We start from the raw sequence: 22,005 nt of genomic DNA, 5'->3' as shown, positions 1-22,005 counted from the left end.
CCCCAGCTGAGGATGGCGGCGAGCATCTTTCTTTCTTTTTTTTTTCTTTGTTTAAATGTATTATTTTTTTCTTTCCCCCCCCTCTCGCTCCTCCTTGTCCAATTTGTCTTCGAGGCTGACACGAGAGAAAACCCCAAATGACAGCGCCTGCCCGGCACAGTTTTACCACAGTATCCTGAAAAAGGCATCTGGCGAGCTGATAGTGCAGGGGGGCTCCGGGCGGGAGCCCCTGCCGGAAGCGGAGGACTGGCGGCGGTTGAAGGGCCGATGCTTCAGTGCGGGCAGCAAACAGGAAACGTCCCCCGGGCCCAGGGAGCTCCTCCGGGGCCGCCCCAGGGTCTCGAGGCATGACCGAGGTGGCCCACCCCGCAGGGGCCATGGCGGGCCCGCTGGGACCCCCGTCCTCCCCGCCCAGCCCCGCTGCCATCTTGTGCCGGGCCCCACGTCGTGCCTTTGAGCTGCCTCCTCCTCCCGAGGGCAGCGGCCGTGCGCACCGCAGCTGGAGAAGCTCCGCCGGGACCACGCGGGCCTCGCCTGCGGTGGCGGGCGAGACCCGGCTTTGACGGCTTTGGCTCGGGGGACGTCCCCTGTAGGTGCCACCTGCGTGGCTCTGCGCCGTGCCCGGCCTGAAGCCGCTGCTGCGCCAGGGGCTCCACGGGTGGTGGGGAGCATCCTCCTCGTCCTCCTCCCATGGGGACACGAGGGCTGTGCGTGGCGGTGGCCCGCGTGGCAGAGCCACGAGATGCAGAGCATCGCCTGGCCAGCAGGGATGCGGCTGCGTCAACCCACAGCCACGGGCTGGAGAAAGCCGACCTGAGCGAAGAGCAACCAGAGAGCATCCCACGCCTCCGAGTTCGGCGTGGCATGGGACACTCAAAAGAGAGGACCCCCTGCCTATCGCCTCCGAGAGCACAGGGGTAGGCAGCAGAGAAGCAGCGAGCTCACGGCTAAAGCAGGAGCCACACCACACGTTGCGTTGGGTCCCTCCTCACCAAGAGGAGACGTTGGCCTGGGCGTGTGGGCTCTGCCGGCTGCCTCCACGTCATCGTGCCTCTGATCACCCAGCCCCGCCACATCCACCTGCCGGGGGACACATCTTGGTCCTGTCTCCCCATCCTTCCCAGTTCCTGGCTGTACGAGGCTACTGGGCGGCTGTGCAAGGCTCTGCCCCGGAGCCCGTCATTAGGACGAGACTTTGCTCTCAGCCAGGTACACAAGCAAAAAGGCCCTGGGCACTTCTCACCCTCTGACTCCTGAACTGGTCCAAACTGGAGTGGTCCAGGGCTTGCTGGGCTTGGACTGAAGACCAGAGATGCTGGCTTACCAAATATCTTCCCAAGGTGACGTTTTCATGCTCACCGCCCACAGAGCAGCATCGCAGTGGCAAGGGTTCAGAGCAGGGATGCCGATGCTCAGCACCGCTTTGGTAAACCTGCCGTGCAAAGAGAAAAAGGGACTGGTGAAGGAAACGGCCATGAGGAGCTCAGGGCCAGCCCCCAGGCCATGCTAAAAGCCAGGCTGGTGTCCTCAGCCAGAGCCAGCTGCTCAGGGAGAGGGGCGCAGGCAACTTGCCACCAAAATCCCTGGCTGGATTTTCCTCCAAGGGTCGTTTTCCAGCAGGCACCCGGTTCATCTGGCTCGCCCAGGGGCTGTGCAGCCCTCCGCACCCCGCTGTGGAAGGGGACTCATCCCTGTCCCCCCACCTCTGTTCCTTGCATGCTGGTAAGGGCTAGGACAAACCTGTGGCCAGCCACTGGGAACGCACCTCTGCTCCCCACCCCGTGCTGCCGCTGCCGCGGGGTCCCAGGCAGCCAAGACCACACTTCCCTGCTGCTCGGGGACCGATGTCTATGCCGACACACTTTTATTGTCACCTTTGGTACCAGGGGAGATCGTACAAGCTGGAGGCATTCGGAGGGCGCTGAGGAGGTGGTGCTGAAAGAGCAAATCCACATGGTGTGGGTTAGCAGCAGTCAGCAGGGACAAGGTGTGAGCTCAGGTATGGGGGATCAAGCAAGTACCAGCACTGGGGGAGGTGAATTACTTCGGTGCTAAAGCTAAAAAAGGAGTAACAGAACCAGAGAATCAGAGTGAGCATCCTAACAGAGCTCACTGTCCTGGAGAAACTGGTCCCTGATAGCAGGGGCTGCTGTTTGGGATATATAAAGCCTGGCTTGTTCGAAAAGGAGCTGGCGGGACAGAGCTGCGGGAGCTGAAGGACTCGGCATCGTCCAGATAAAGGAATGAGTGAGCCTCACCCCTGAGCGAGGCTGCGGATCTCCAGCAGGCAGGTGGATGTGAAAACCTCTTTGCTTTATCCCGGCCAACATCCCGAGAGCGCCGTGGCAAAGGGAACAGCATCGTCTCCGCAGCTGGCGGGTGCAGAGCACAGGCGGCAGCCAGCTCGTCCCGCAGGAGCCGGGAACACAGGAGAAGGACGTACAGCCATGGGCAGCGGGCCGGGCTTGCACCCTGCCTGCGCTCCCTGCTCCCCCCGTCCCTGCTGGTTCCTGCGCCCGCAGTGCCCCCTGCCTTCGCTGGCACAGGCCATGCGGTGGCCCAGGCCAGCTCTGCCCACAAAATTTGGTGTAGCCTCGGCCTTGGGACATCCCCGTGGCGGAGGAGTAGAGCAGGCAGGAGCTTTTGTTACCTTTGGGACACCGGGCACCCGTGCTACAAAGGTGCCTCCGCATGGCAGCTTTATGAACGGGCAACGAATCTGCTGGAGGGCAGCGCCGAAATTTGTTGTCCTTCCTCTTTGCTAGTGACTCTCGCAAGTGGACTTTGATTTTCATCACCTGCATTCAGCATCCCTGGTTGTCCAACCAATATGGTGAGGGAACAAGCGCAGCTGAGGCAGACGGGCACGGCACACGCTCGCCTCTCAGCTCCCAGCTCCTGCAAGGTTTACCATTCACTGCTCGTGGAAGATGATTTTGGCACCCATCGCTGCTGTTTGTGCCCAGGGCTGTCTGCTCCCACACCGGCACTGGCCACCTCCAACTTCACAACCAGGAGCGAGCATCGCCCTTGCAATAGCTCGGTCGGCGCATGAACACGCGCCGCAGCCGGCCCATCCCTCCGCTCCCGCTGCAGACCTGCAAGGAGGGGAGAGAAGGAAACCGAACTAGAAAGGGGCTGAGATGGAAACTGCCTCTCCCCGACTCTTCGCCCAGCCCAGGGGAGGGAAAAGCCTTTAGTTCCCCTTCTTCTCCTTCTTACGGCAGAAAAGAAGGAGCTGCCGCTGCTCGGGGGATGCTGTAGATAAAAAGAGCCTCCGGCCCCCCCCAGCCGCCCCCCCCAGCCGTACCCCGGGATTTCAGCGGGGCGATTCCCCGCCGCGGCTCCCGGCAGGCAGGGACCCTCCGCGGGGCCCGTGGCTGCCTCCAGCTCCCCGGGGTGCAGCCCCTGCCCGCCGAGGGTCCCCGGCCCGGCTCCCCGGGCCCGCAGCGAGGCTGGCGGCCACCAGGTGTCCCTGCAGGCCCGCGGGTCGCCGCGCCGCGGGGCCGGGGCCGGGAGCGGGGCCACGGGGAAGAGCGGAGGCACCTCCTGGAGGTGGAACCTCGGTCCCCCGCCTCGGCCCAGCCTGGTTTGGGGTTTTGAGGTGTTCTGCTGGCTCAGCCGGGCGAGCAGAGAGCCAAGCCCCAGGCTCTGCGTGCAGAGAGGGATGCGGGAGGGATGCGGGGCGGAAAGAGGAGGGGTGCGGGGCGAAGGGGCGAACGGGGCGGACGCGGCCCCACTGGAGCCCAGCTCCTGTGGCTGCTTAATTAAGCCCTAGTTTGGGGCTGCCTTTTCTCGGACCTAACCTGGTGAGGCTTCTGTTTGGGATGACGCCCCGGGCAGGTTTAGAGGGGCTGGGTGCTCCCTTGGGAGAGACGTACAAGGAGCCCAGGGCACAGCAGGGGACAGGGAGGGGGGCTGGGGAGGGACACGGATTGCCTCCTTCAGGTGGGAAAGAGCGTGCGACCCGTCAGGCGTGGACGTTGCCCGACAGAGCAGCTGAGAAAGGAGGGCTGGAGAGAAAACCACACTGGGGTCACCAAAGGTGATGGAGCAAAGGAGGCCTCCGAGGGGCTCTGGTACCTGTACAGCTGGAAGCTGCGGGGTCCTGGAGAAGCCGTGGTGATACCAGGGGACCAGGCAGCATGGGAGACACCGACCACTGAACTCTGGCAATGCAGGCAAGGCCGGAGCAGCTGATAGCAATGATGAGGAGAGCTTTATTCCCATAGGCAGCCGTGGCGAAGCACCTTCTTGCAGCCAAGAGCTCTCCCATCACAGCCAAAGCTTTGCTGGTGGGAAACACCAGCAAACCCGGCCCGGGCAGCGACCCTCAAGAGATGTGCAGCAGTGTGTCAGGCAGCAAGCGCTGCTAATGTTAGTGTTCAGGCCGGTACAGAGGGGCAGATCCCCCACCTGCAGAGACGGGAGGAATTGCGGGACAGGGATTGGCAAGGGTGATGCACACGCTTCAGGCAAACCCTCCGTCCTTTCCTCTCTCCTCAAAGGCTGTAGGGGGGGATGCAGATCTGCAGATGCAGCAATGCCGGGAAAAGCAGCATCTACCCCATTTCGCCCCCCTAACGCGCTCCAGTATCTGTTTGAGTGCTGTCCGCCTTAGTTTCCTCCCCTCTGACAATCTGACATTAATCTCCCCCACGCTGCTGTCCTGGTCACGTTCATTTTTATCACAGTTCCGTTAGTGCCAGGCTGAGCTTTCCGGGCGCTGGCGGGGCCCTGCATGCGGTCCTCGTGCCGGTGCTGCCAAGCCCCCGCGGTCCCGCTGCCACCAGTCTCCCCAGTGGGGCTGCCCCCACCCTTGCCAGTCGGAGCTGCTCACCACATCAGGATACAGAGCAGTGCACCAATTCCGGCCGGGCTTATTTCAGCGCTCTGGTCAACCGCAAGCACGGCGGGTTTCACAAACACGGCACGCCAGCCCCACGCAGCCTAACGGATGCTCCGGCTGCTCCATGAGATCCCCTGCAGCCTCCCCAAAGCGAGCCCAGCCCAGGTCTGGTGTCTCTGCTCCAGGCCAGCCATCCTGGGGCCAGGTGGGTAAGAAGCATGAGGTGTGTTGAGCCTCTTCGGTTCTCAGCCTGGTTTGCAGTGCTTCAGATAGCACGTGACAGGCCGTGGGCAAAGCAGAGGCTCCGTGGTGGGCATCTGCCTTTTCCCGGCAGCTCGGGTGCATCCATGGCACAGCACAGACCTGCCTCTGCCGGGCACAGCTGTGTGACCCAGGCTGCTGCAGAGCGGGACGGTGCCAAACCCGTGCGTGACCCATGCTGGAGGAGCTGGGCCAGGCAGGCGATGGCACGCGCTCAAGTTCCCCACCACTTAACGAGTTATCAGGGCTAATAAGTTATCACAGACTAACAAAAGCTGGTGCTGCATGCTGCCGGGCGAAGCTGTGGTTTCAGCAAGGAGCCCGGGCAATCACTGCAGCTCACTGATGGAGCAGCTCCTTACGCTGCAGTGAACGCCCCTGGCACTGGTTTGCCAATCTCTGCAGCTCTGCTCAGGTACATCTTTCTACTCAGTTAAATTTGGCTCCTGGTTACTGAGGCTTCAGCAAAAAAAAAAAATCTGGTAAGCAGGAGCATGACTGAACCGGCACAAAAGGGCCTGCACACTCCGGGAAATCCCATGTACGGGCACAGGCTCCCCCTGCCCAGGGCCTGCTCAGGGCACCGCCTCGTGCCCCACGGAAGCAGCACCCCACGGGCGATACCCTGCCCACTCCCTGCTGCTGGGGCCGCATCCAGCCCGCCCGTCCCTCAGCCCCCCGAGGAGGCCTGGGCCCCCCACCCATGCCCACGAAGGCCATGTTTTCGGGCAGGAGGTGCCACCCGGCAGCTGGCTGCCCGCACTGGTTGCCAGTCCCCTTGTGACCACGCTTTCTACAGCTGCACCGGAGCACGCGGCCGCCCCTGCGGTGCTGGTGTGGGTCTCTGGGTGGAGAAGCCCTGGGGAGCAGCAACCCGGCAAGCAGGGGCTTTGTCGCTTTCCAGGTTTTAGCTTCTAATTGCAAATGATTTAAAAAAAAATGAAGAAGTACCCCCTATGCATGCATTACCTGTTTACCTGCATGCCCCCGCCTTTTCCCAGGCACTGCTGGTGCCTGCACATGTCCCATCCCATCATCCCAGGGGTCTCCGGAGCTCCCCGATGGCAACGATGGCCTTGGGCGGCAGAGAGATGCCCTGGGAAAGAGCTGGCTGCCGCAGGGGATGCTCCATGCCACGGTGAGCTCCCCCTGCCCCAAGGTACTATCAGACTCCCCCAAATTCAACAGTGCGTTTAGTCCTTCTTGAGCCAAATATAATTTATAAAACCAGTAACTGGAGAAGCAAATATCTGACCAGGGATACAGGTACCTTCATACTCCATGAATAGACGTGGCCTGGGGGAAAGGGCTCAACCCCTTTCCGCAGCCACGGACAGGCAGCACAGACCCTGAGGGACACGCAGGGGTTCCCTGGGCTGCTGGCAGCAGAGAGGCACCGAGATCACTCACCGCCATCACCTCTCCTCTCTCCCCCTGCCACAGAGAGCCCTGCGCCCCATGAGCCCTCCGGCAGGACCAGCGGTGCTGGGGGAGTCCCTGGACCCACTGGGAAGGGTGTCCTGGCAGAGACGGAGCTGCAAAGCAGCAGCACCTGCCCCAAGTGCATCCCGCCTGCGTCAGGAGGCAGAGGATGCTGAGAGACGTTCCTCTCGCTTGTCATCGGTGCAGCTTCTTCTCTTCAAGGTCCTATTGTGCCCTTTTGAGCACATTTGGAAGCTTTGCCAGACTAATCCTGCCTGGTATCCACCCCCTCTGGACTTGGGAAAACAATGCCAGCCCTTAACTTTCTAATCCCAGCAGGCCGGGGAGCACCCACGCTTTGCTTTGAAGGCAGCCCTGCCTGCGCCCATCTGTGGGGCAGGGCTGGGAGCCTCCGTCCTCCGTTGTCGTCCCCTGACAGCTCCAGGAGGCATCTCTCACCGCCGGCCTGGTGCTGGGGTGGGATGGCACAACCTGTTGGAGCAGGTGCCGGGAGCCCATCGTCTCCCCCTTCCCCTGCCGCAGCAAAACCCAGCCGGAGGGGAAAGGCTCCTGCCAGCCGCCGGTGGGCTCTGCCCGTTACCTCCCCCGGAGCCCCAAGGGCTCATGGCTCAGGGAGGCTTGCAAGGGGCTCTGGGGCTGCTCAGACCTCGGCGGGGGCTAATCTGCCCAAATACTCCTCCATCCCCCTCCTGCAGGAGGGCAGGAGGGACGTGGCGGGTCCCGGCAGGAGGGGAGCAGGGTCGCAGTGCCCTGCCAGCCTGGGGGGCATCCCTGGGGGAGCGCTGCTGCCGTTGCCCCCCACCCTGCGAGGGACAGGCTGCTGGGGAGTGGCAGGGTGTAACGCAAACAGGAAAGCTGGCAGGGACCCAGCCCTTCCCAGCTGGGACAGGAAAGAGACCCGCCGGGTCACGCTCAGAGCCCGAGCCGGGCACGCTGGTGGCCGCAACAGGGCCGCCCGAGCACCGAACAGAGCCCACCCCAGGGTGCCCATCCCGCCAGGCTCCTCTCAGGGTCACGTCAGCCCTTTGCTGCCCACTCGGATGGGCTGGATGGCTCCCCGATCCCCTGAGCCCAAAGACAAGGGTCTGTTGCCACCCCTTGAGCGGGAGCCTGCCGGCCTGGGGACCCCGGGGGGGGTCCAGGGGATGCGGCTGGGGCTGCAGGGACCCCTCACCTCTGCTCCGGGGAAGGGGCTGGCCGAGCAGCCCGCACCGCTCGATGCCTGCGCAGCGTCTCAGCCATCCCTTGGCTGCCGTACAGAGGTGGGAGTTCAGCAGATGGGAAGCCAGGGAAAAGCAGAGGCCGGAGGAGGGAAAACATGCCGACAAACAAATTAAAAAAAAAATACCGAAGAGACATCCAAACTCCCCGGCCCGCAGCCTAATTCAACAAGCTGGGGGGTCCCCGGCCTCGGCCGTGCTCCGGGCGGAAGGCGAGCCCGGTCCCGGGGCCGCCGGAGGGCACCCTCCGCCCGCGTTTGCCCGCTTGTGCCGGGGGAAGCGGCCGAGGCTCAGCCCCGGCCGGCCCCACAGCAGCTGGGACGTCAGGCTGTGCAAAGGCACGTTACAGCTGCTTAAATCTACAGCTTGCTTCCTAATGCACAGAACCCCCCCGCCTCCTCTTCCTCCAGCATCCCTAACCCCCGTTCACCCCCACGGGGGGATGTATGAGTGGGCACGGTTGTCCCCGCACCGGTGACAACGGGCGGGAGGGAGCAGGACCCAAGGGAGATGTTACCCCAGCATCCCAATGAGAGGAGGCGATCCCACAGCTCGGGGCAGCTCCTGAGGGCTCCTGGTCCTCCTGGGGAGCAAGAGAATCGGAGAATCATTAAGGTTGGAAAAGACCTTTAAGATCACCTAGTCCAACCGTCAACCCAACACCTCCATGCCTACTAAACCATGTCCCGAAGTGCCACATCCACAAGTCTTTTAAATACCTCCAGGGACGGTGACTCCACCACCTCTCTGGGCAGCCTGTTCCAGTGCTTGACAGCCCTTTTGGTGAAGAATTTGTGGGAAGCCTCACAGCCCCGGGCTACGTCTCTCCCAGCAGAGGCAATGTTGGTACTTTGGGGTTAGAAGAAGTGCGGTTTGGCGCACACTGTAAGGAAAGGGCTGGGTAGCCCGGGCTCATCGCCTTCTGGTGATGGGTGCCCACCGCAGCCCCATGCTGAAACCCACCAAAGTGTGGTGGGGGCAAAACATTGCTGAATGCCCACCTGAATTCAACCACGCTGGTTCCTGCAGGACCCCAGCCCCACCCGGGGACCGCCTGCAGTCCTGAGTGTAAATGTGCCCTGGACGAGACACAGAAAGCCAAGGGAACAGCATGGCAGTGGGTTCAAACACAGTCACACCTGACTAGTAGGAGAAATAGCTGGAAATCCACAGTGGTTCCTGATTTGGGACTTCAGCAAACTCTTGGAAAGACCCGATGGATGGGCTGGGGTCTGCTATATATTTTTCAAGAAGGTGCAGATGGGGGGAGCCTTTTCTGAGAGCTTCTCCAAGCCTTCACCCAAGCCCTGGCTCCAGCCCCTGCTCACACAGACCACCTATTTCTCCCACAGTGGTAGAAAACAGCCTGGCCAAGACACCGGAATGCTAGGTGCTGCGAACACCAAACACCAAGCATCCCAGTGATGTTTGCAACCCAGCAAACACCAAATTACTGCCTAGGCATTGCAGACACAGAGGAGGAGAGACAACCCCAACCTCCCCCTGTCTCCTCCGCAGGGCCTCCAGCACCATCCCCAGCCCATGCCCATGGTGGCCACCTTCCCCTGCGCGGTCAAGCCCCGGCACGTCTCCTGTCACCGCGCCGCTTGCCTTTATTTGAAGCGCCTCGCCGCTATCTGCCAGCGACGTGCCTCTGTCAGTGGCATTATCCTCCCTGTCAGCACCCCGGCCGCCCCGCAGGTGTGAAGACAGGATGGTCCTTTGTGTGCGAGCCTTCCCCGGCCGCCCTCACCCCCGGCGCTGGGCTCCCTCCAGCCCTGGGACGTCTCTCCCCGGCTTTTCATCGCCTCTCCTCTCGCCCGTCACAAAGGGCAGCCCTGTCCTGTGTGGGAATAGGAGCCGCAGCGGGCCGGCCTGTGCTGTGCATTGCCCGGGCATTGGTCTCCCTGGGGCTGGGCTCCCCACGGAGCGAGGGAAGCACAGAGCCAGAAGCGTCTCCTGAGCAAGCCAGGCTGGAGGACGGGACACATGGCTGGAGAGCAGGCTCACGGGGCTCCCGCACGCCTCCCGGCAAGGGGACACCTCCGCACCTCCCACCTGCGGCCATGCAGCCAGGAGAGGAGCGATTCTGGGTGTGCACTGCTCCGTCACCCTGCGCAGGGAGCAGCCGTGCCCCTTGGGTACAGCCCTCCACGGTGCTTCTCAGGGTGGGGAGAAGCCTACTCCTCGCAGAGGGGCTTGCTCTTCACTGAGCACCGTTTAAGAGGCATTTGGACAATGCCCTTAATAATTTGCTTTAACTTTTGGTCAGCTCTGGTCAGGCAGTTGGACTAGATGATTGTTGTAGGTCCCTTCCAACTGAACTATTCTATTCTATTCTATTCTATTCTATTCTATTCTATTCTATTCTATTCTATTTATTCTAATCAGAGCTTTGCAGCTCCAAATGCTCTTACCACCATGAAGGAGCAGGTCTGACCCCCTGCTCTCCTCCGGTTCCTCCTCTTTGCAGTTCCTACCTCATTTCACTGAGGAATTTCCCCAGGGAGGACAGTCGTGAGGCATTTGTCGTTATGCCCGATGGGGTGTTTGCCTGCAGGAGACTGGGGATGGTTTGCAAAACAGAGAGAGAAAACAGGTTACATGTAAAGTATTTGCACCTCTTCCTGTGACAGCAAAAAATCCGCTCGCAGCCCCTGACCTGGCACACATCACAGCCCTTGTCTTTGTTCGGTGGCCTTGAGATTTACACCTGGCCAGCGGGGACGGGCAGGGAGACCTTCAGTCCCAGCAGAAGAGCAGCCAGCGACCGCGCTGCCCTGGCCGCCTGCCCCGCTCCAAGGCAGGGAGTTCTGCCGGCTGGGGATATCCTGCTCCCTCTGCCCCAGGACAGCAGGTGCTGCCCGATCTCAGCAAATCCCTCGCTCCTGCCTGCACGCACAGCTCCAGCACAAGCTGCCGTGCACGTCCTCCAGCCAGGATAACAGGCAACGGAAAGGGTCGACCCCTCTGTGCTGCAGGCTGGTGACCTTGGGTGCTTTGCAAAGCGGTTTTCCCCTCCCCTACTGTAAGTCTGAGGCGCTTGGAGGGAGCGTTAAATCACAGCGGTCTAAAAGTTTTGCGTCTCCTCGGCCCCGAGTTGAGCAGGACTGACAGCCTAAATCCCACAGGCTGCAGGGGCAGCTTGCAGGCAAGCTTCCCGCACGCGGGATGGAGGGTGGCTGGTGCTGCCTCCGTGCACCAGAAGTCCCCAGGACAGCCTCGCAGCGCTGCCGATGCTGCTCAACAAACCCCGAGAGCAGCCCCTCCGCACCCACCCAGCGGCTTCGCCCCAGCTAGGTCTGCCGGTGCAAAAGGGAGATGTGAAGAAAAGGAACCGCTACGTCCTACACCCGCACAGAGCGTCGGGGACGCGTTCAGCCCTTCCGATGTTTGCCGGAGAGCGTTGCCCTGGCCCGCGTCCTCGCCCCACGCCGCGCCGTGCCGCACAGCCCCGCTCGGGTTCGGGATCACAGGCCCGGCAGCGCTCGGCAAGGCAGGGCAAAGCTGGCACACGCCGGCCAAGGGGCAGCCGGACGAGGGGGCAGGGTTGGGCTGGGGAAGGCTTTCTCCATCGTCCCTCTCCAAAAACAAACTAGGCAGCTCACTGCGCTCGGTTCCCTGCTGCACTCTCCACTTTCCAAAGCCCTTGCCAGACATCCCTCTGTGCCTCCCCTCCTCTGCAGGGCCCACGCTGCAAGCGCTGGCCCTTCCTGTCCTCTGTCCCGCCGATCATTAACTAGCTCTGCTCTCTCTCTTTTTATTTTTTTCTTCTTCCCTTTTGAACGTATCAGCCTCATGGAATCAAAGAGGCATTTCAGTGACTCAGGCGTTTCCCATTGCCCTATTCCAGCATCCTCTACTCTTAACGCTGAGAGCTTTTCACGTCCTATTTGGAACTGATAGGAAGCCCTTTCATTGTTTCACTACATGGATATTAACACTGATGAAGGAAACGCTCCATCTGATAACAGAACCGTTGAAAAGAGCACCATTTCCAAACGAGCGGACTTGGAGACAGTGCATTCCTGCAGCTCACACCAGCTCAGCACACTCGTCTCGGGCAGCCCCAGCATGGCCGGGACCGGCTCCCCATTATTTGCATCCCTGCAGGCTGGGATCTCACATCAGGACCTCCAGAAAACGGGCTCTTCCCTGTCACGGGCACATGACGTTGCCCAGGTTTATTCCTGAGATCAACTTGGCATCTTCCAGGCTGTAAGGAAAAGCTGCAATTGCTCCGAGATGCTCTGACTTGAGTAGCCCAATGGCCAACAGTGAGCTCAACCCTTGGCTGGAGGGAACGCGTCTCGCTCAAGAAGTCAAGGAAGAAAAGCGTCCCACCTAGGAGGACGTCAACTGGCATTTAAGGCATTCTCTGAGCTGGTGTCAGCTCTGCTTACCAGCTTTTAATGAATTAATCCTGAGAGCCCCTCCTGGGGACAAAGCCTCTAACCGGAGCTCAGAAGAGACAGAAAGCCCCTTGGGGGATGGCTACAGAGGAGAGCCAAAAGCTCCGTCTCATGCCCCAGAGCAGAGTACAGCCACCAGCGTTTCCATGGGGCTTCCCAGACCAACGGCAGCTCTGTCCTACCGAGGGGCCCCCCCAAACAGCACAGACAGGTATGCAACTTCTCTTCAGGCTGTACCCCAAGTCAGGCACCATTCCAGCCAAACACCTCTTTCCAAAGTGTTTTGATCGGTTTGGAACTTTCTGCTCTCCCCGAGACCTCTCCAAAGTTGGCCGGGCACTGCGGTTTTCTGTCACTCCTGAAAGTCATTTCCTCCTGCTGTGGCCGCCCTAATCAATTCGCGACCTATAAATAGTCTCCCTGATTGCACGGTGACATCCAGCGCACATCGTCACTGCCAGCTTCCTCCTCTACCTGGGGAGCGGGCTTTTTCCAGAGCGGGTGGGGAGCACCCCTCTGCCCAGCCCTCTTTAATGCTTCCCACCACCGGCTGACTTTCCGCTCTCTGCCCGTCTCCTCCCGCTCCCGTGCAATGGGACCGGTTCAGTTTTCAGCAGTTCGATGTTCTGGTAATACACGGACCAGCACAGAAAGGTCTCTCTGGGGAGCGCTGCTCTGAGCCCCTCCCTGAGCTCCCTTCGGAGTGGTGCTCGCTCCTACACAGTCCCTCCAAAAAGCCCATCCCATCCACTCCTGAGACCATCAGGGTTGGTGCAACCATCCCGGAGGACGCTCCAGCTTCCAGAAACGATGCTCAACACGGTCTGTGTTTGACAGCAAACCTCCCAATTCACTAGATAGGCCAAAAAGAGAGGCGGGAAGCTTTGGAGGGTCGCCCAGCCCAGGGACCATGGGGGAGTCTGCAGCCGAGATCCAGCCTGGCACATCTACCTGGGATGACCTCTTCCCATGCTGGTGTCACTCCCCACGTCTCAGGCACGAGGGCAATGCGCGGCCACCGCCGCACGCTTATTACTGCAGGAGAGCCATCGTTAGCTGTCTCTTTCTTCCCCTGTCCAAGCAAAAATAATTAAATCCTCTGTTAACAACCAAAACATTCATGGAAAGAAACATGGGACCGGAGGGAATGGGGCGATCGTGGCTGGCTGGCAGGTGCTCCTGCTTTTGCCATCATTTCCCTCTCCCAACTGATGTGCAAACCCCAAACCTGATGGACCCGCCGGGCTTTTGCTCCGCGCTCGTTCGGTAGGCGAGCAATTGAACGTTTTGCTTTTGCATTACTGCAGCGGCCAAGCTTGTTCACAAGCCTGGAATTGCAGGAATTCGCATTTTTTTTAAATATGTGTGTGTGTAGAATGGGAAATCCAAGGTAATCTATCAGAATATACATATATTATTTATTTTCTAAAAAAACTCTATCACTCGGCTCTCGCCTGGGCTGCGCTGCAGGGCTATCCCGCAGAAGCAGCTATGTGAGGAGCCAAGAAACTCAGTAGTTAAAAGATTTCTTCTTTGCTTGTATCTCGCCTCCGAAGGGCTGCCTCTGGCACCACCGGAGGAAGTCACCCAGTGTTTTGTTCTCATAAACTGCCCCTTTGATCTGCAATTTTAGCGGATCAAACAGCTCTGAGGACGTAACCGCAAATCCCGGGACACGCTATGACGGGCAGGAAAGTGCTGTCTCCAGCATGAGTTGGCAAAGCCTCGGCCATCACAGCCGGGAAACAGCCCCCCACCCTGAGCCAGCCCAAAACCCCCAGCAGGCATCTCCAAATTGCCGCAAGGGCCGGAGCTGACGGTTTGGCTGGAGCAAAACTCCTGGGACACGGCTCGGTAGCGAGGGTCCTGCCCCGCCAGCGTGCCGGACCACAGTGCCGGGGCTGTGCTGCCGAACCCCGGGCACGCGGGGGTTTCCTGCACCGTCCTCGCCAGCGCTGACTGCTCCACGGCTGCTTCCTTTTGCCCAGCTCCTTCCCCTCGTTTGGGAACTCACGAGGCCCCATACCTGCTGCCTGGGACGATGCCCATCCCTGAGCAGTGGAGCAGCCTGCTCAGAGGTGTCCGACCCCCCCCGAATGGGGACGCTGGATGAAAGCCAACCACGAGCCTCAGCAAACCCTCCACGCTCGTCCTCCTGGGCACCCAGAGAAGGGCTTGGGTGGAAAATTACATCCTCTAGAGATCACGCTGTACCATAACATTGCATGTTTGATATTTTTTCCATGTATAAAAAGCAAGGGGCAGGAGCTGAGCACACGGTTCCTCCAGAGGGACCCGAGTGGTCCCTACATCTGGTCTCCCAATAAAATATTTGAATATACACCAACCCACCATGATCCTTACGTCTTAAAAGCACACTGGTCTGGGAGCAGCTGCCCTACAAAGCCAGCTTTCCAACTGTTTTGTGCCACCAAAGTGCAGCCCCACGTAGAGTCTCTGCTGGCTAATAAGGGGTTGAGCGCATGTTGTGCTCTTTCCCTCCATGGCAGCATTAACGGGCCCTTTTCTCTACCGGGTCTTTGCACGCACGTTTTCAGGGGCCTCGGAAAGCCCAGAAAAGCTGTGGGACTGGCACAACCTGAGCTTTCGTGATTGGTGTGCACAGAAAAATGTGTGCGTGAAACAATCAGGTCTCTTGTGCCCTAAAAACAGGGAGCAGAGGGGCTGCTGGTGGACTGGATGAGACCCGCCAGCATGGGACACAGAGCACAGTCCCCCTCGCTTCAGCCCCCGTCCCCTCCATCAAAGGGACACCAGCCTCTCCGACCTGCTTGCCCACACATCCCTTCTCAGCTCCCTTTTGCCAGCTCTCTGGCTGACCAACGTCCATGGCTGCCAGCTCACAAGCTAATCCGGCCGGGTTTGGTGCTTTTCTTAAATCCCAGCTGCTGGAGTCAGGGGAGCTTTGGTTTTGTTGTGATTTGTATTTTTTTTTCCCTAAAAACAAGGGTATTTTAGCCCTTGGGATTACAGAAAAAAAATCCCCAAACTCTCTGGCTCCAAAAAGCAGCAGGCAGATGAAATCAACACCCAAAACGTTCATTTTTGTCAAATTTCTTGATTTCTGGTCATTCACACCAACCACACAGAGCAGGGACAGGTTGAACCCCCACTGGCAGGTGCTGGGGTTGGGCAGGGAAACAGGACACTGCCCTTGGATAAAACCCTACCCAAGATAAAGGCACACAACGTACGAGCCAGGGATGGTGCTGGACCGGGCTGGGTGGGAGCCGGGGGACAAGACCGCTCCATCAGAGAGCTTGCCACGGAGAAGGGTGGCCGCAGCTGCCGGGCAAGGGAGGCTGCATGCCCCGGGGCTGCCCGCTGCCAGGGGCCAGGGACGAGCCCTAGAAGGCCTTTGCCTCTCGGCGTGGACCAGCCTTGAGCATATTTCCACACAGCTGGAGGGAAACCCCAGCTGCAGTCCTGAAAAATAACAAATAATAAAAGTGGCTGTGAGCAGCAGCAGGGCTGGCAGGAAACATTCCCAGTAGCAGCTGCTTCCTGAGTGCGACATTTATTTGATCCCCTGGCACCATCTGGGCCATGCCCCACTCTTTGTTTTCATTAAGAGTTTAGAAAAACAATTCAGCTTTGACTAATTACTCTTTAAGGTCCCAGGCTCGCCCTTTCTCCTCCCCCCACATTTCCTCTCCCGACCCCTCATCCTCCATCCGTGCCCTCCATCGCCTCCAGCCAGCCCCAGGCTCTCCCCTTCCACCCGTGCCACGTAATTCCCCTTGTCCCTGTGTTCCCAGAGGTACCTGGTGTCCCCCGGTGCCAGGCGAGACACATCTTCACGTGCTGCCCGCCATGAGCATCCTCCTCTGCCTGCGCGGGCAGCACTGGCACAAACACAGCAACGCGTGCCGTGCCGTGCCAGGCGAGCCCCGAAGCGTCCCACTGCAGCGATGGGCCGGGTTAGAGCCACGCGCCCCTTGGCAAGGAAGAGGAGGCAGATCGCCGACAGGTCAGCGGCACCATCCAGGACCGCCACGCTGTGCACGGACACCTCCCAGATCCTGTGGGCTGGGAGCTGCCGGTGCCCTGCCCAGACCCCTCGCAGTCCTCTTTCCACCTCCAACACGAGCACGTTGCCCTGGAGGAAGCAGCCCTGCGACCCAGCCCGGAGAGGGAGCCTGTTTTGTTGAACATGTATTTTCCACCCTGGAATAATCAGAGAGAAAAAACGGCAAGCCTTGATGTGAAATCCTTGCCGCGCCAGGAGGGGGGTTGTTATTGCACAGGACTTGCGTGTTCCCCCCTCGCCCCCGTCCTCACCTGATGGCTTTAGCAGGATTTGCAGGGAGGACGAGGAACCGGAGGAATTCCGGCCCCCTAATTACACTTGCTGGAAGGAATTTGCTTTTGCAATATCCCTGCTGAGTTAACCTAACAAGCATGGAGACGAGCCTTTCTTATTTAATTAGCGGCTCCACCGTGAAGTCCCCTCCACGGCACGGCACGGCACGCACACGCTGGCTCCCCCCTCCTCGCGCGCCGTGCCGGTATTTGTTCCCTCTCCCCTCACCCTTTGCCCTTTGCAATCCTCTGCGAAAGCTCAAAGCACTTTTACGCCTTCCTACTCCCACTTTCCGCTCCTAAAAAGTGTGCTCGGGTCGAGGCAGCGGCTCCGTTTCCTCGCTCCTTCCTAACGAGCGCTTCCTGCTCCTTGCTGCCCACGATTATGCGGAGCTCACGAAGCGCTGGGATTTCCTTCCCTGGAAACACCGCCGGCTCCCGCTGTGCTCTCCTCTCCTCGCAGGGCTGGGTAACTCATTACTCCAGCCCTGCAATCTCGGCCAGGAAAGCAGCCGCGCGAGAAACCGCAGCCGCCAGCCCCGCTCCCGCTTCCTACGGCGGCAGGTTGGCAGAGGGCTGACCCCTCCATCGAGGGGGATCGGCCGGAGAAAAGCTGGCGGTGGGGTTTTGGGGTTGGTTTTGGGGTTTTTTTTGGTTTTTTTGGTTTTTTTTTTAGCAAGTGAGGCTTGCCACTGGACCGAGGTGGCAGGGACACGGGGACCGCGCTCACACGGGCTTGCTGCAAGCCACTTCGGAGCCATCAAAGCCCGTGGGCTGGGCTGCGCTCGAGGGGCTTGGTGAAGCTCAAACAGGGATCGGTCTGCTTCCAGGTGTGCTGTGAAAGGCAGCCAAGCCAGCAGAGCGATTCTGGTGGGCCAGGCTTAAGCTGGCAGGCTTACGCTTCCGGCGCCTGCACCGCCAAGGAAAAAATACTGGAGGTTTGCAAGTTGAACCAGAGTGACCCTCTCCCCATGGCAGAGATGCCCTGGAAAAACCCTGCAGCAAAGCAGCTCACCCTGTTCACCAGGGTAGTCAGACTTGTGCTGGAATACGAGATAACAGAAAAATAAGTTTTCTGGGCCTAGAGCATATATTGCACTGGCCTCGCGACGTTGGTTGGGAATATGAGATTTTTTTTCCCCCTCCTGTGAACTGTGGGGCTTCAATTACTCCGGTTTACACTCCTAAGCCGCGCTGGCACGTGTCAGCTTCAAACGGGAACACCAGGACCCTCTTTCTATCCAAAAAGTTGCCCCGTGGGACTTTTCCCACCACCTGTGCCCACCCGCTTTTCCCCTTTGCCAGCTGCGCCAGCCCAGCTCGGAAGCGGGGGCTCCCGCGGCCATCCCACTGCTCGCACGGCCGCCGTCAACGCCCAGCACCATCCAGAATGGCTGTCGCAACACCTCCCAGCACCCCGAGAGGGAAGTCTCACCCGCACGCCGAAAGAAAGGACGGGGCAACAGAGCAGCACTGCCACAGCCGAGGGCAGCAGCGGCGGAGCAGTGGTTTTTTCGCGTGGCTGCGAGACGCCAGAGGAAACGCAGCCAGGACACAAGCGCTGGGTGGGCTCGCTGGTGCAAGGGCAAACTTGGACGGGAGTGACCTGCAGAGGCTTGAACCCCCTTGGTGGGCTCTCAGAGGAGAACAAAGCCGAAAAGCCTCTCGGAGCCACACCGTTGTGCCGGCGCATCCTGCCCCGCACTTGGGACTGAAGCCACCGAGCGCGGCTTGGCTCCCGTCCCCGACGGCGGGGGCTCTGCAGCCCCAGGGCCGCATCCAGCCCGGCGGCAGGCGCTGCTCGGGGCGGAGGCGCTCCCGGCACGCCGCAGGAAGCGTGACTCGGGTTTCCAGCGCGCAGGAATGCCGGGTGGCGTGGCGGCCGGCTTCCTGCTGCCTGCTGCGTGCTTCCTGCCCCCCCCCGCCACGGCCCCAGCCTTACTGGAAACCCTGCGTGCTGCCCAACACTCCCAGCCCAGCCACCAGCACCGTCCAGGTGGCAAAGGGCTAGCGCAAGCCACGGCCTCGCTCTCCCCCTTCCCCTCTGGGTTGTGCTGCTGCTGGAGCACAGGGCTTGTTTTCTTTCCATAGGGGTATGAAAGGGAATGGGACGGCAAAGGCAGAGGGAAGGAATGGCGGAAGGGCCTGGCAGTGGGAGACAACGTCGGCGTTCGAGGCCGTGGGGAGCGCGAGCCAACCCATCCCGCCTGGTGCCTGGGCTTTCGGGGCCGGCGCTCTCCGTGGAGATCGTCCAGCATGCTCCCACCCCATCGGCAGCAGCGTCAGCCAAGCAGAGGGTTCATCCCTGCAGGGTTTGGGCTCCCAGAGCTGTGCTGGCTGCCCGGTGGGAGCACGGCTCTTCATTCCCCTTGCCCTCCAGCCCGCCCTCCCTCCCATCGCCCAGGCCCCGCACCCAGGCTTGCTGCCAGGGGACCAGCTCCGTCTCCTCCCTGCCCGTTGTACATCCAGCCCAGCCCAGCCCCGCTGTTTCTTGCTCTTCAATATCCTCCTCCTCTTGTGCAGGTTCCTCTCCCAGCCCCGATCACCGTCCCTGGGGACTGCTGTAACCTCCTTGGCACTCACCTGAGCCCCGGAGCTGCTCAGAAACACCACGATCAAGTCCCACCACTTCCAGCCCAGCTCCCCTCGCTCCAGCTCCCAGCCTGGTCTCACCTCGACCCCACCTCTGCAGCGGAGATGTCCCCTCATCAGGGGGCCCTGCAGGGTCCCCTCTTTGCAGCTCAAGCCTCATCCCCAATACCGGTCCTCTCTTCGCAGGGCAGCCCCGAGCCTCCTTGCCCTTTTCTCCTTTCACCTCACTCTGAGGATGGGTAAACTCATCCCACCCACCTTCTGGGCATCCCCAGCTCTTCACTGACACCACGAGCAGGAGTCGACCGCATGCTTACACCCCACCGTGGGCATCACCCAACAGATAATGGTCTTCCCCGGGCCAGACAGCGGCCACCCGGCTCTGCCGCCAAGCACCAGGGATGCCGGTCCCCAGCCAGACACCAAATCAGTGTCACTTAAAATGCATCTCAGCTGGGCGGGCAGGAGCATCGCGCGCTGTTCTAGGCAACCACCTAATCTCCCCAGAGACAGTCCTTCAAGGCTGTTCCTGTTCAGGCACTGATAAAAATCTGACCAAGATGTTTTCAACAGTAAGCCGGGAGTGATTACAAAGCAACCGTCCCCTACCCTCCAGCTGGGAAAGCTCAGCCTGGAGTTTTCTTTAGAAACATGTGGATTTTTTTTTTTTTTATTATTTTTTTTAATTTTAGTCTTTGGTGCCAGCATGACCTGTTGGTGGGGGAGTTCCAAAGCTGGCTCCCCAGGACTGGGAGGAGGGAGAGGGATGGACCGGAGGAGAGGCAGAGCTCTCTCTCAGGCAGCGGTGAGCAGGGACCGGACCTGGGCTCATCTCCGGCAAAGCAACCTCTTCGCCTTCGGGAGGGCTCTGCACACGCAGGGCAGGGGAGCAGGGTGGGGAAAGAGAGGACAGCAAACCAAACCGAAGCAGCAGCTCCTGAGGTGGGTTTTCACCTCCGGTTCCCTTTGGGTGCACGCACGGCGCAGGTATGGCTGCACTCGCATCGCAGGCGATAAGTAACCTCAACGCAGACACGCGTACCGGGCGTCCCAGCAGTGCCTGCAGCCGCTCCGCCGTGTAGAGAGGCCAGCAACCGCGTCTGCCATGGCCCATCCTTCTCCACCAGGCCCCCACACCAACGGTGTTTGCCACGGCCCTGTGCCCAAGTGCCGTGCCCGAAGGAGCCGCGCACGGCGTTGTGCTCATCCCTACCTGTTCCTTCTTGCCGTCGGCAGGACGAGAGCGCGGCGATGGGCTGGCTCCACAGAGGGGCGAGGAGTCCCGTCCTTGGACGTCTGCAGGACTTGGCTGGGCAAAGCCAGAGCTGAGCTGCTCTAGTGCCAGCGACAGTGCTGGAGGTCTGCTTCCAGCCAACGTCTCCAAGACCGACCCTCCTCCGCTGCTGCTGGGCCAGCTGAAGAGACGTCTGCCCTGGAGCTGCAGGCAGCGCTGCGTACGTGGTGGATCCCAGATTCGCGTTGGTGAAACTCTTCAGGCTTGACAAAGACCTGCACTGCAATAAAATCGGTTAAGTCACCCCGGGTCGTTTTGAGCGCCTTGGCTGGGGAGGTATGACACAAACCCGTCGGCACGGAGACGGGTGCTGCCGCCAAGGCAGGCGGCACCCAGGCAGGGTCGGTGGCAATGGCCGCGTGTCCACGCTGGACACCGCACGCTGTCCGGGGCCAGCGCTGCCACGCGCCCGTACTGCCCTCACTGTGGCATCAGCCCGTGACAGCTCCACGGTACCAACACCCAGCACCGCTTCTGCAGCTCATGGGATTTATGTATGCAGTTAGGCAGTAATTAGAAAACCACCACCACCAAAAAAAAAATCCTATCGCAGATAAAGTCTTTGGCACGGGGGTGGAGGAGACAGCATTTTTGGCTGGAGGACTGAAATACCTTCCCTTTATAGTGCTGCCAACCCACAGCACAAACGTGTCAGTGCATGAAAACCGTTCTGTGAAATTCAGCAGGCTCATTAGCCAAAGGCATTACGGGTGAAAATTGACCAAAACACCCTGGAAAGTAAATCGCATTAAAAAAAAAAAAAAAAAAAAAAAGAGAAAAAACCAAACCAAAAACCATCCTGGATAAAGGTGAGTGTGGCAGCAAGATCCCCAGGAGAACAGAACTAGCCCAGCATGGGGCACGAAGCCGTCCCCAAGCAGCTCTGTCACTGCCACTGGGAGTTTGGCTCAGCCTCGGGGCTGGACCCGGTGCATGCCATGACTGTGGTCTGGCTAAATAAAGGATTTAATCAGCACTTCAACTAGCAGAGAAATTATCACTAGCTGATCTTGGGGAGCAACAGGTACTTTAAAAAAAACAGCCTTTTAAACTCCTCAGAGCCATAGGGAAATTACAAACCAGTCATTTGACGATCAGAGGAAAATTAAAAGTCCAACTTCAGTGACAACAAAAATAACCCAAAGTCACGATGTGCAATAAACAGCACAGGGACCAGAAGGCTCTTTAAACAGGTTTTTTAATCTCCTCTCCTCTCTGCTCATAATATTGCCTTTATTATTTTCTGATGCAGAGCCTGATTCTCACAAGTGCGGCGGATGCTGACAGCAGGGTAATGGAGCGGTGGCAATTTCTCCTGGGCAGACCTCGGGGATTTAATATGCCTGCAGAGAGCAAGACGGGCGAGAGGCAGCTCGGGAGGAGAGGATGAGCTGGGCCAGGAGGTGCCGTGCAATAAGGTGCAATAAAGCCGCGGTGATAAAGAGCCTGCCACGCCGAGCAGGGCTCGTCAGCGATGGGTGAGCAACGGCTGCTCGCGCCAGCGCTGCGTCCCTTCCCGGTGCTCTGCGGTGTCTGCCGCGGCCGTTGGGGTTGGTGGGGAAGGTGTCCCAAGGACAGGGATGGATAGGGGCGGCGAGACCCACGTCCTGT

The 22,005-nt window shown here is 59.9% G+C and overlaps 1 protein-coding gene and 2 long non-coding RNA genes across 5 annotated transcripts; 1 reads left to right on the top strand and 2 right to left on the bottom strand.

The window, feature by feature from the left end:
• Positions 1–1,320: 1,320 nt before the first annotated feature.
• Positions 1,321–8,161, bottom strand: LOC142415406 (uncharacterized). Its single transcript, XM_075513668.1, has 4 exons — positions 4,084–8,161; positions 2,912–3,098; positions 1,741–1,935; positions 1,321–1,432 (listed from the first exon to the last, which is right to left on the bottom strand). The coding sequence occupies exons 1-4, from the start codon at positions 4,274–4,276 to the stop codon at positions 1,321–1,323; spliced, it is 687 nt and encodes a 228-aa protein (XP_075369783.1). The 5' UTR covers positions 4,277–8,161.
• Positions 8,162–13,583: 5,422 nt separating this feature from the next.
• LOC142415621 (uncharacterized) lies at positions 13,584–18,355 on the bottom strand. 3 transcript variants are annotated; one of them, XR_012777472.1, is made up of 4 exons: positions 17,944–18,355; positions 16,488–16,598; positions 15,971–16,373; positions 13,584–15,632 (listed from the first exon to the last, which is right to left on the bottom strand). It is a non-coding gene; the product is annotated as an uncharacterized LOC142415621 (long non-coding RNA). The 3 variants fall into 3 exon arrangements; XR_012777473.1 differs by lacking the exon at positions 17,944–18,355 and adding an exon at positions 16,738–17,021; XR_012777474.1 differs by lacking the exon at positions 16,488–16,598.
• Positions 18,356–18,897: 542 nt separating this feature from the next.
• LOC142415639 (uncharacterized) lies at positions 18,898–21,777 on the top strand. The gene is made up of 3 exons (XR_012777490.1): positions 18,898–19,672; positions 19,793–20,628; positions 21,647–21,777. It is a non-coding gene; the product is annotated as an uncharacterized LOC142415639 (long non-coding RNA).
• The last annotated feature ends 228 nt before the right edge of the window (positions 21,778–22,005 follow it).

This window comes from Mycteria americana, chromosome 11, assembly GCF_035582795.1.
Source record: "Mycteria americana isolate JAX WOST 10 ecotype Jacksonville Zoo and Gardens chromosome 11, USCA_MyAme_1.0, whole genome shotgun sequence".
Classification (NCBI taxonomy): Eukaryota; Metazoa; Chordata; class Aves; order Ciconiiformes; family Ciconiidae; genus Mycteria; species Mycteria americana.
This window is presented reverse-complemented; position numbering and strand designations above follow the sequence as displayed.